We start from the raw sequence: 13,303 nt of genomic DNA, 5'->3' as shown, positions 1-13,303 counted from the left end.
ACGCCGTGGACCGGACACACCTATGTTGGAGAAAACAAAATTTATGTTTACCTGATAAATTACTTTCTCCAACGGTGTGTCCGGTCCACGGCCCGCCCTGGTTTTTTAATCAGGTCTGATATTTTATTTTCTTTAAGTACAGTCACCACGGTATCATATGGTTTCTCCTATGCAAATATTCCTCCTTAACGTCGGTCGAATGACTGGGGTAGGCGGAGCCTAGGAGGGATCATGTGACCAGCTTTGCTGGGCTCTTTGCCATTTCCTGTTGGGGAAGAGAATATCCCACAAGTAAGGATGACGCCGTGGACCGGACACACCGTTGGAGAAAGTAATTTATCAGGTAAACATAAATTCTGTTTTTTAAACCATTCACCACCCTGGTAAAGCTCAAGGATCATATTGACAGAACAAAAAAAGCAGGTATCTGAGCACTCGAGGGGCAAAATAGTGATACAAAAATCTTTATTTAATAAGGGTTAAAAATGCATAATGATGCAAGAATACAAGGATAGCAATCCTATTCTTGCATCATTATGCATTTTTAACCCTTATTAAATAAAGATTTTTGTATCACTATTTTGCCACTCGAGTGCTCAGATACCTGCTTTTTTTGTTCTTCATGTCAGCGGTTCTGTTCCTACCGCCATTCTGAAGCACAGCACTGGCTGGTAATAAGTTGTTTAACTTTATGTGGAGTCTGTATACATATTTCTTTTGCATGATGTACCGAGTCCACGGATTCATCCTTGTGGGATATTATCCTTCCTAACGGGAAGTGGCAAAGAGAGCACCACAGCAGAGCTGTCTATATAGCTCCCCCCTTAACTCCACCCCCCAGTCATTCTCTTTGCCGGCTCTAAGCAGGAAGGGTAAAGTGAAAGAGGTGTTAGGCTGTTAGTTTAATTTTAACTACAATCAAGAGTTTGTTATTTTTAAATGGTACCGGTGTTGTACTATTTACTCTCAGGCAGGACATAGATGAAGATTTCTGCCTGCAGGATTATGATCTTAGCATTTGTAACTAAGGTCCACTGCTGTTCCCACAGAAGCTGAGGAGTACAGGAAAACTTCAGTGTGAGGAACGGTTTCTTGCTATGCAGCAATGAGGTATGTTCAGTCATATTTTCTGCAGAGACTGTGTTAACTCAGAAAGGCTGACAGTATCCCCATTAGGGGAAGGGGAAGCAGTAATCCTAGTATTAATGAGGCTTTACTAGCTTGCATAATTGGGCACTCAGTTTGTTTATTACAAAGTGGAGACAAACGTTTGTGTGTTCTGGGAGTAACGTTTTTGATGTTTATGGGAACGTTTGCTTGAGGGGTCATTTGGCTTATTTTAGGGTTGTTATAACCCACATGGTTTTCAAACATAGTTTGCTAGATTTGTGTAGGCCCCAGCAACATCGAGTGAGGTGGGCAGGGCCTATTTTCGTGCCTCAGTTGCGCATTTAGTAATTCAGACAAGCAGCAAGCAACTTCTCCTGTGGACCTGGGAGTCTTCTGAGGACCTATTCGAAGCTTTAAACCCAGATTATTGTTCCTAAGAGCAGATAGGGCCACAGCAGAGCTGTGGCAAGGTGCTAATAGGGGTTTTAACCGTTTTTTTGACAAATTTTAATCCGGTTTTGTCATTTGTGGGTTTATTGCTTATTTACTTGTGGTGCAATCCTTCTAAGGCTTAGTGGGTACACTGTTAAAATTTCGGAAAATTTGAAGCAATTTTAACCTGTTTTGCAGTTTGTGTATGCCTTTTTTTTCTCTTAAAGGCACAGTACCGTTTTTGCAATTTGTGTTTTTTTCATTAAATAAAGTGTTTTCCAAGCTTGCTTGCTTTATTACTAGTCTGTTAAACATGTCTGACACTGAGGAAACTCATTGCTCAATTTGTTTAGATGCCATTGTGGAACCCCCTCTTAGAATGTGTCCCACTTGTACTGATATGTCTATAAATTGCAAACAGCATATTTTGACTTATAAAAATTTGGCATTAAATGATTCTCAGACAGAAGGAAGTCAGGTTTTGCCATCTAGTTCTCCCCAAGTGTCACAACCGGTAACGCCAGCACAAGAGACGCCAAGTACTTCTAGTGCGTCTAATTCTTTCACCTTGCAAGATATGGCTTCAGTTATAAATACTACCCTCACAGAGGTTTTATCTAAACTGCCTGGGTTGCAAGGGAAGCGCAGTAGCTCTGGGTTAAGAACAAATGCTGAGCCTTCTGACGCTTTAGTAGCCGTATCCGATATTCCCTCACAATGTTCTGAGGTAGGGATGAGGGATTTGCTGTCTGAGGGAGAGATTTCTGATTCAGGAAAGAAGTTCCCTCAGACAGATTCAGATATGACGGCATTTAAATTTAAGCTAGAGCACCTCCGTTTATTGTTCAGGGAGGTTTTAGCTACTCGGGATGATTGTGACACTATTGTAGTTCCAGAGAAATTGTGTAAAATGGACAAATATTTAGAGGTTCCTGTTTACACTGATGTTTTTCCGGTCCCTAAGAGGATTTCGGACATTGTTACTAAGGAGTGGGATAGACCAGGTATTCCGTTCGCCCCCTCTCCTGTTTTTAAGAAAATGTTCCCTATTTCTGACACCATAAAGGACTCATGGCAGACGGTCCCTAAGGTGGGGGGAGCTATTTATACTTTGGTTAAGCGTACAACTATACCTATTGAAGACAGTTGTGCTTTCATTGATCCTATGGATAAAAAATTAGAGGGTCTCCTAAAGAAATTTTTTGTTCATCAAGGTTTTCTTCTTCAACCTATAGCATGCATTGTTCCTGTAACCACTGCAGCTGCCTTTTGGTTTGAGGCTCTGGAAGAGGCTCTTCAGATGGAGACCCCACTAGATGATATTTTGGACAGAATTAAGGCCCTTAAGTTGGCTAATTCTTTTATTACAGACGCCGCTTTTCATCTTGCTAAGTTAGCGGCAAAGAATTCAGGTTTTGCCATTTTAGCACGTAGAGCGTTATGGCTTAAGTCCTGGTCAGCTGATGTGTCATCTAAATCTAAGCTTTTGTCTATCCCTTTCAAAGGTAAGACCCTATTCGGGCCTGCACTGAAAGAGATCATTTCAGACATTACTGGAGGGAAGGGTCATACCCTCCCTCAGGATAAGTCAAATAAGACAAGGACCAAGCAAAATAATTTGTGGTCCCACTTCTTCCTCCTCTGCTGCAAAGCAGGAGGGGAACTTTGCTCAATCCAAGCCAACCTGGAGACCTAATCAGGCTTGGAACAAGGGTAAACAGGCCAAAAAGCCTGCTGCTGCCACTAAGTCAGCATGAAGGGGTAGCCCCCGATCCGGGACCGGATCTAGTAGGGGCAGACTCTCTCTCTTTGCTCAGGCCTGGGCAAGAGACGTTCAGGATTCCTGGGCAGTAGAAATTGTAACCCAGGGATACCTTGTAGATTTCAAGGATTCTCCTCCAAGGGGGAGGTTCCATCTTTCTCAATTGTTTGTAAACCCGACAAAAAGAGAGGCGTTCTTACGCTGTGTAGAAGTCCTTTTTACCATGGGAGTGATCTGCCCAGTTCCAAAAGCAGAGCAGGGGCAGGGGTTCTACTCCAATCTGTTTGTAGTTCCCAAAAAAGAGGGAACTTTCAGACCAATTCTGGATCTCAAGATCCTAAACCAATTCCTAAGAGTCCCATCCTTCAAGATGGAGACCATTCGGACTATCTTACCATTGATCCAGGAGGGTCAATATATGACCACCGTGAACTTAAAGGATGCGTATCTACACATTCCTATCCACAAAGATCATCACCAGTTCCTCAGTTTCGCCTTTCTGGACAAGCATTATCAGTTTGTAGCTCTTCCTTTCGGGTTGGCCACGGCGCCACAAATCTTCACGAAGGTGCTAGGGTCCCTTCTGGCGGTTCTAAGGCCGCGGGGCATAGCATTGGCGCCTTATCTAGACGACATTCTAATTTAAGCGTCGACTTTCCAACTAGCCAAGTCTCACACGGACTTAGTGTTGGCCTTTCTAAGATCTCACGGGTGGAAGGTGAACGTAAAAAAGAGTTCTCTTTCCCCCCTCACAAGAGTTTCATTTCTAGGGACTCTGATAGACTCAGTGGACATGAAAATTTTTCTGACGGAGGTCAGGAAATCAAAGATTTTGTCCACCTGCCGAGCTCTTCACTTCATTCCTCGGCCGTCAGTGGCTCAGTGTATGGAGGTAATCGGTCTAATGGTAGCGGCAATGGACATAATTCCATTTGCACGCTTGCATCTCAGATCACTGCAACTATGCATGCTCAATCAGTGGAATGGGGATTATGCGGATTTATCTCCTCAGATAAATCTGGATCAAGAGACCAGAGACTCTCTTCTTTGGTGGTTGTCACAGGATCATCTGTCCCAGGGAATGTGTTTCCGCAGGCCAGAATGGGTTATAGTGACGACAGACGCCAGCCTTCTGGGCTGGGGTGCAGTCTGGAATTCCCTGAAAGCACAGGGTTTGTGGACTCGGGAGGAGGCTCTCCTACTGATAAATATTCTGGAATTAAGAGCGATATTCAATGCTCTCCAGGCATGGCCTCAGCTGGCTTCGGCCAGATTCATCAGGTTTCAGTTGGACAACATCACAACTGTGGCTTATATCAATCATCAGGGCGGAACAAAGAGTTCCTTAGTGATGATAGAGGTCTCAAGGATAATCCGATGGGCAGAGGCTCACTCTTGCCATCTGTCAGCGATCTATATCCCAGATGTAGAGACCTGGTGGACATGTCATCTCTTCCACCCTGGTCTCTGCCACTGAGACAGGACCTTCTGATTCAAGGTCCATTCAAGCATCCAAATCTAATTTCTCTGCAACTGACTGCTTGGAGATTGAACGCTTGACTCTATCAAAGCGGGGTTTCTCTGAGTCAGTCATAAATACCTTGATTCAGGCTCGAAAGCCTGTTACCAGGAAAATCTATCATAAGATATGGCGTAAATATCTTTTTTGGTGCGAATCCAAAGGCTTCTCCTGGAGTAAAATCAGGATTCCTAGGATTTTGTCTTTTCTCCAAGAGGGATTGGAGAAAGGATTGTCAGCTAGTTCCCTAAAAGGACAGATATCTGCTCTGTCTATTTTGTTGCACAAGCGTCTGGCAGATGTTCCAGACGTTCGGGCTTTTTGTCAGGCTTTAGCTAGAATTAAGCCTGTGTTTAAGCCTGTTGCTCCGCCATGGAGTCTAAATTTGGTTCTTAGAGTTCTTCAGGGGGTTCCGTTTGAACCCATGCATTCCATAGATATTAAGCTTTTATCTTGGAAAGTTTTGTTCCTAGTTGCTATCTCTTCAGCTCGAAGAGTTTCTGAACTATCTGCATTACAATGTGACTCACCTTATCTTGTGTTCCATGCTGATAAGGTGGTTTTGCGTACCAAGCCTGGGTTCCTACCTAAGGTTGTTACTAACAGGAATATCAATAAGGAAATTGTTGTTCCTTCTCTGTGTCCTAATCCTTCTTGTAAGAAGGAACGTCTGTTGCACAACTTGGACGTGTTCGTGCTTTGAAATTTTATTTACAGGCAACCAAAGATTTTCGTCAAACATCTTCTTTGTTTGTTGCCTATTCTGGAAAGTGTAGGGGTCAAAAGGCTACGGCTGCCTCTCTTTCCTTTTGGCTGAAAAGCATCATCAGTTTGGCTTATGAGACTGCTGGACAGCAGCCTCCTGAAAGGATTACAGCTCATTCTACTATAGCAGTGGCTTCCACATGGGCTTTTAAAAATGATGCTTCTGTTGAACAGATTTGTAAGGCTTTTTTACAAATTTGATACTTTTGCTTCTTCGGGGGCTATTTTTGGGAGAAAGGTTCTACATGCAGTGGTGCCTTCCGTTTAGGTTCCTGTCTTGTCCCTCCCTTCATCCGTGTCCTAAAGCTTTGGTATTGGTATCCCACAAGTAAGGATGAATCCGTGAACTCTGTACATCATGCAAAGGAAAACAAAATTTATGCTTATCTGATAAATTTCTTTCTTTTGCGATGTACCGAGTCCACGGCCTGCCCTGTCTATTCAAGACAGATGGTATTTTTTATTAAAAACTTCAGTCACCTCTGCACCTTATAGTTTCTCCTTTTTCTTCCTTGGCCTTCGGTCGAATGACTGGGGGCTGGAGTTAAGGGGGGAGCTATATAGACAGCTCTGCTGTGGTGCTCTCTTTGCCACTTCCTGTTAGTAAGGATGAATCCGTGGACTCGGTACATCGCAAAAGAAAGAAATTTATCAGGTAAGCATAAATTTTGTTTTTTCTCTTTGATCGGTCTCTCCGTTTCCTGTCGCGGCAAGTGCTGATGAGATCATATTGACAGCACAGATCTGAGCTCAGAGCTGACAAACAAGTGTGCTGCAAAGTTGCCTGGTAAATAAGTACTAAACCAGTATGGATACCACAGCACCTCTCAAATGATATTTATTCAATGTCACTTTATTGCAATTATATATTCAAGTAATCTGATATACAAACACAATAGGATAATAAACAGAAGTTTCTTGTATGCCCAACATAAATTTTCTAAAATGAGCCCCATTTTTCATCTTAATGAGCAAAAGAAGTCAACAAGCTCTCAATATGAGCGATATGAGTAAAGCAGCCTTTGTGTTAATCACTTGTCTGGAGATTTTGCCTTCACGGTAGTTGCAAGTAATTGTCTGCCTAAACCACCTTAGAGATTTTATTTGATAATATTTATTTATATATTACCGTTTTTTTACATTCAATTCATTATGCACATCTACTTATTGAAAAAATGTTTCACTCACACTTCATTCTAAAATCCATGATGGACTTCCTACCTAAAATTGAAAAGTTATACTTTTTTCATGTTATGGCATGTTACTATTTATTTTGTAGCACTAAAAAGATGCTTATTTCTTTTTCCTTCAACATTGTACTTTTAAAAGAAATCGGTTTTCTGTTGCACTTTGTAAAAATGTTACGTTTATGAACAGGCTTGACTCTGTATTTCTGCAGCTCTTACAGAGGATTGAAGACCCAGATCTCCGTTTTGCCATTAGTGAACAGGCGCTTCTTCAGGAACCTGGCATTGTGGCCTGCCATTTCTTGTCTGAGTACCTACTTACACAATTCCAAAATAATATGTCAGATATCCGTTGTCAAGAAATACGGGATGTCTACATGGGTTCAAAGGTAAATAAGGCACCTCTATTTTATATAGTTTGATTTAGTTAGTATAAAGACTTGTTGAACACAAGAAGATTATTGTGGCATGTCTCAGCTTGATGACTGAGGATATTATCCACAAGATACTGTTGCTAGATGTTTTAAAACATGAAGAACAGTGTAAAGCGTTCATCTCTATGCAGTAGAGTAGTCTTGTGTATATTCCATTAAACTTTACCATAACTAATACATCTATTAACATTTTATTTTTTGTTATTTCTTTTGCAGGTATTGCTGGCACTTCCAGAGGAAGCTCATCCTAACTGCAAACATCTCATCTCTTGTCCCCTCCTCCTGTTAGAGCAGCTTCTGATGAACATGAAGATAGACTGGGCTTCAGTCACAGTGCAGACTCTTCAGCAGATCTTGGTTGAGCCAGAATCAAGTTTTTCTACTGAAGATGTGGACAAATTGTTGTGCATCTATGCAGGAAAAGCTTTAGATGTTCCATTTTCTTTCCGTGAAGGCAGATCAGGTCCGTCAAACAATAGTACATATTAAATAAATTGCTGACTTTAAACAATGTATACCATCAAAACTGTTATTAATGGTGGCCATCTAAGATGCATTTCAGTAACACTGTTTCTTCAGCATTCGTTTATAAGACAAACTTTTTTTTAAGTTGGTTTGCATGGCTTGCATTTTCCATTGTACCAAGAATGCTCACAAAGATCCTAGAAACCTTATTTAGAAAGATATGAAAGTAAGACATGATCTAGAATAAATAAAGGAGGCGCCTCATGTGCACATTAATAGGTCAACAATGTGAACCACCAAGGCCGAGAAACAAGGTACTCTCATCTCGCTGCAGCACTCCATTTTGCTGATGTTGCATGCGGGGGTATTACATATTGGTGATTCCTCAGTTTGGTTCTACATATAGTATTAAGATTGTATATCATACACTAGTGTACGAGGATATCTTTTTCAGCAGCTTTGATGTCAAAAATTGTCTACAAAAGAGCTTTGATTCCAGCAGCCTTGGCCTAGTGAACTGGAGCACTGTGAATCTCCAGGTTGTTTCTATCAGCACAATGGAGGAGTGCTGCGGTGAGATGTGAGTACCCTGTTTCTCCTGCTTGGTGGTTCATGTTATTGCAACAACTAACAGTACAGTCCAGCACCCAGGTCACTGCACTCCACGTAGGGACACCACCACTCCCTACAGGTAAAAACTTGACAAATCCAAAAAATAGAGTGGCAGCAAACGTGAAATATAGCAGGTTTATTCAGCACATAAAGTTAAGAAAATGCGACGTTTCGGGAACTCCTTCCCTTAATCATGTAATGTGCACATGAGGCGCCTTTTTATTTATTCTAGATTGTGGATATCCTGGCCTTTGGAAGAAGAGCAGCTTGCCTTTGTGCTGGACCCTTCAAGTAATTCCATAAATTATAGCATTTCTTGAACCAGAGAAATTCATTAAAGGGAAATATGTAAGATTTCCAATGTAACCAGGTGAGGCCCTTGCCTGTGTGATTATCACACTGTGCTTTTATTTGAAAAGTATGACCAACATATATATTGCCATTTACATTTTTGCGGTGGCTTCTTTATTGGAACTCTTTTGTCATTAGCTTTATGAGCAGACGTAATTGGGTCTTTTAATTGCATTTCATATCACAGCTCAACATAATAATTTGTACTACCCAAGGCTATTGAAGATGTACTCATCTATCACAATGACATAATGGGTGTGATGGGAGATTTAGTTAATTTGAATCCCTTTCTAAAGGATGCAATCACAGAATTATACTAGCTGCTGTTTCTTCTGTCATGTAATACAGTTCATGTGTTTTATATAGATAACATTGAGCTCATGCACGTGAAGTTACCCTGGAGTCAGCACTGATTGGCTAAAATGCAAGTCTGTCAAATGAAATAAGGGGGCAGTTTGCAGAGGCTTAGATACATGGTAGTCACAAAGATAAAAAGTGTATTTCTATAACAGTGTTGGTTATGCAAAACTGGGGATTGGGTAATATAAGGATTATCTTTCTTTTTATACAACAAAAATTCTGGTGTTCACTGTCCCTTTAAGGCTGTTAGTCCTCCAACACCTTATTATACCTAATACCTATATTGAAACTTAAAGCACTACATTTAAAATCCGTTTGGACATTCAGTAGTCATGCAATAGTTTGTCATAAACTGTGATGGCACTTTTAGGCTCCATTGATCCAGGAGGCCAAGAACTTGTATACAATATGAGTTTGTATACTTTTGCACATAAATCATCACCAACAGTATATCTGTGACTTTTAATCCAATCATCCTTTTTCTTTCTAATGACACGGTGAGTCCACGGATCATCATAATTACTGTTGGGAATATCACTCCTGACCAGCAGGAGGAGCCAAAGAGCACCACAGCAAAGCTGTTAAATACCACTCCCCTACCCACAATCCCCAGTCATTCTCTTTGCTTGTATCAGTTGCAAGGAGGGGTAAAGTTAGGTGTCTGATTCTTCAATCAAGAGTTTATTTTTTTGGCAGAGCAGGTTTGCTCTGGTCTTTTGGGGTTTAGCCGTAGTCCATGTCAGTCTCTTCAGTAGAGCAGTGGTGGCTTTTAAGCATTTGGGAACTTGTGGGGTATAATCCCCACTGTGCCTTCCAAGTAGTTTATGCTGCCCTTCTTTTAAAAGCCTAAGTAGGTTTACTTGGTCTTTTTTGTTTCCACAGGTCCATGGGAGGGATGAAGCCTTTCAAACCTTGTGAGCTGCCCTGCTGCCAGGCAGTCTTTTATGGAGGTAAGTGCTATTTTTATTTCTTTCATGTAATTAACAAGAGTCCATGAGCTAGTGACGTATGGGATATACATTCCTACCAGGAGGGGCAAAGTTTCCCAAACCTTAAAATGCCTATAAATACACCCCTCACCACACCCACAAATCAGTTTTACAAACTTTGCCTCCAAGGGAGGTGGTGAAGTAAGTTTGTGCTAGATTCTACGTTGATATGCGCTCCGCAGCAAGTTGGAGCCCGGTTTTCCTCTCAGCGTGCAGTGAATGTCAGAGGGATGTGAAGAGAGTATTGCCTATTGAATGCAGTGATCTCCTTCTACGGGGTCTATTTCATAAGGTTCTCTGTTATCGGTCGTAGAGATTCATCTCTTACCTCCCTTTTCAGATCGACGATATACTCTTATATTTACCATTACCTCTACTGATTCTCGTTTCAGTACTGGTTTGGCTTTCTACAAACATGTAGATGAGTGTCCTGGGGTAAGTAAGTCTTATTTTCTGTGACACTCTAAGCTATGGTTGGGCACTTTATTTATAAAGTTCTAAATATATGTATTCAAACATTTATTTGCCTTGACTCAGAATGTTCAACTTTCCTTATTTTCAGACAGTCAGTTTCATATTTGGGATTATGCATTGAATTATCATATTTTTCTTACCTCAAAAATTTGACTTTTTTCCCTGTGGGCTGTTAGGCTCGCGGGGGCTGAAAATGCTTCATTTTATTGCGTCATTCTTGGCGCAGACTTTTTTGGCGCAAAAATTCTTTTCCGTTTCCGGCGTCATACGTGTCGCCGGAAGTTGCGTCATTTTTTGACGTTATTTTGCGCCAAAAATGTCGGCGTTCCGGATGTGGCGTCATTTTTGGCGCCAAAAGCATTTAGGCGCCAAATAATGTGGGCGTCTTATTTGGCGCTAAAAAATATGGGCGTCGCTTTTGTCTCCACATTATTTCAGTCTCATTTTTCATTTTGCTTCTGGTTGCTAGAAGCTTGATATTTGGCATTCTTTCCCATTCCTGAAACTGTCTTATAAGGAATTTGATCTATTTTGCTTTATATGTTGTTTTTTCTCTTACATATTGCAAGATGTCTCACGTTGCATCTGAGCCAGAAGATACTACAGGAAAATCACTGCCTGCTGGATCTACCAAAGCTAAGTGTATCTGCTGTAAACTTTTGGTAGCTATTCCTCCAGCTGTTGTTTGTAATAATTGTCATGACAAACTTGTTAAAGCAGATAATATTTCCTTTAGTAATGTACCATTGCCTGTTGCAGTTCCCTCAACATCTAAGGTGCAGAATGTTCCTGATAACATAAGAGATTTTGTTTCTGAATCTATAAAGAAGGCTTTGTCTGTTATTTCTCCTTCTAGTAAACGTAAAAAGTCTTTTAAATCTTCTCTCTCTACAGATGAATTTTTAAATGAACACCATCATTCTGATTCTTTGGACTCTTCTGGTTCAGAGGATTCTATCTCAGAGATTGATGCTGATAAATCTTCATATTTATTTAAGATGGAATTTATTCGCTCTTTACTTAAAGAAGTACTAATTGCTTTAGAAATAGAGGATTCTAGTCCTCTTGATACTAATTCTATACGTTTGGATAAGGTTTTTAAAGCTCCTGCGGTTATTCCAGAAGTTTTTCCTGTTCCTAATGCTATTTCTGCAGTAATTTCCAAAGAATGGGATAAATTGGGTAATTCATTTACTCCTTCTAAACGTTTTAAGCAATTATATCCTGTTCCGCCTGACAGGTTAGAATTTTGGGACAAAATCCCTAAAGTTGATGGGGCTATTTCTACCCTTGCTAAACGTACTACCATTCCTACGTCAGATGGTACCTCGTTTAAGGATCCTTTAGATAGAAAAATTGAATCTTTTCTAAGAAAAGCTTATCTGTGTTCAGGTAATCTTCTTAGACCTGCTATATCATTGGCTGATGTTGCTGCAGCTTCAACTTTTTGGTTGGAAACTCTAGCGCAACAAGTAACAAATCGTGATTCTCATGATATTATTATTCTTCTCCAGCATGCTAATAATTTTATCTGTGATGCCATTTTTGATATTATTAGAGTTGATGTTAGGTTTATGTCTCTGGCTATCTTAGCCAGAAGAGCTTTATGGCTTAAGACTTGGAATGCTGATATGGCTTCTAAATCAACTCTACTTTCCATTTCTTTCCAGGGAAACAAATTATTTGGTTCTCAGTTGGATTCTATTATTTCAACTGTTACTGGTGGGAAAGGAACTTTTTTACCACAGGATAAAAAATCTAAAGGTAAAAACAGGGCTAACAATCGTTTTCGTTCCTTTCGTTTCAACAAAGAACAAAAGCCTGATCCTTCGTCCTCAGGAGCAGTTTCAGTTTGGAAACCATCTCCAGTCTGGAATAAATCCAAGCCTGCTAGAAAGGCAAAGCCTGCTTCTAAGTTCACATGAAGGTACGGCCCTCATTCCAGTTCAGCTGGTAGGGGGCAGGTTACGTTTTTTCAAAGAAATTTGGATCAATTCTGTTCACAATCTTTGGATTCAGAACATTGTTTCAGAAGGGTACAGAATTGGTTTCAAGATGAGACCTCCTGCAAAGAGATTTTTTCTTTCCCGTGTCCCAGTAAATCCAGTGAAAGCTCAAGCATTTCTGAATTGTGTTTCAGATCTAGAGTTGGCTGGAGTAATTATGCCAGTTCCAGTTCCGGAACAGGGGATGGGGTTTTATTCAAATCTCTTCATTGTACCAAAGAAGGAGAATTCCTTCAGACCAGTTCTGGATCTAAAATTATTGAATCGTTATGTAAGGATACCAACGTTCAAGATGGTAACTGTAAGGACTATATTGCCTTTTGTTCAGCAAGGGAATTATATGTCCACAATAGATTTACAGGATGCATATCTGCATATTCCGATTCATCCAGATCATTATCAGTTCCTGAGATTCTCTTTTCTAGACAAGCATTACCAATTTGTGGCTCTACCGTTTGGCCTTGCTACAGCTCCAAGAATTTTCACAAAGATTCTCGGTGCCCTTCTGTCTGTAATCAGAGAACAGGGTATTGTGGTATTTCCTTATTTGGACGATATCTTGGTACTTGCTCAGTCTTTACATTTAGCAGAGTCTCATACGAATCGACTTGTGTTGTTTCTTCAAGATCATGGTTGGAGGATCAATTTACCAAAAAGTTCTTTGATTCCTCAAACAAGGGTAACCTTTCTGGGTTTCCAGATAGATTCAGTGTCCATGACTCTGTCTTTAACAGACAAGAGACGTCTAAAATTGATTACAGCTTGTCGAAACCTTCAGTCTCAATCATTCCCTTCGGTAGCCTTATGCATGGAAATTCTAGGTCTTATGACTGCTGC

The 13,303-nt window shown here is 40.6% G+C and overlaps 1 protein-coding gene across 1 annotated transcript in view; it reads left to right on the top strand.

Annotated features, from left to right (window-relative positions):
• Positions 1-13,303, top strand: part of ZFYVE26 (zinc finger FYVE-type containing 26) — a gene marked incomplete at its 3' end in the record, with an annotated part of 634,764 nt that overhangs the window by 301,587 nt on the left and 319,874 nt on the right. The window contains 2 exon segments of the mRNA XM_053697844.1: positions 6,988-7,164; positions 7,426-7,672. Coding sequence (XP_053553819.1) covers positions 6,988-7,164; positions 7,426-7,672 — 424 coding nt within the window.

This window comes from Bombina bombina, chromosome 1 (genome assembly GCF_027579735.1).
Source record: "Bombina bombina isolate aBomBom1 chromosome 1, aBomBom1.pri, whole genome shotgun sequence".
Taxonomy (NCBI): Eukaryota; Metazoa; Chordata; class Amphibia; order Anura; family Bombinatoridae; genus Bombina; species Bombina bombina.
Note: the sequence above shows the minus strand (reverse complement) of the source record. Positions and strands in the feature narration are given on the sequence as shown.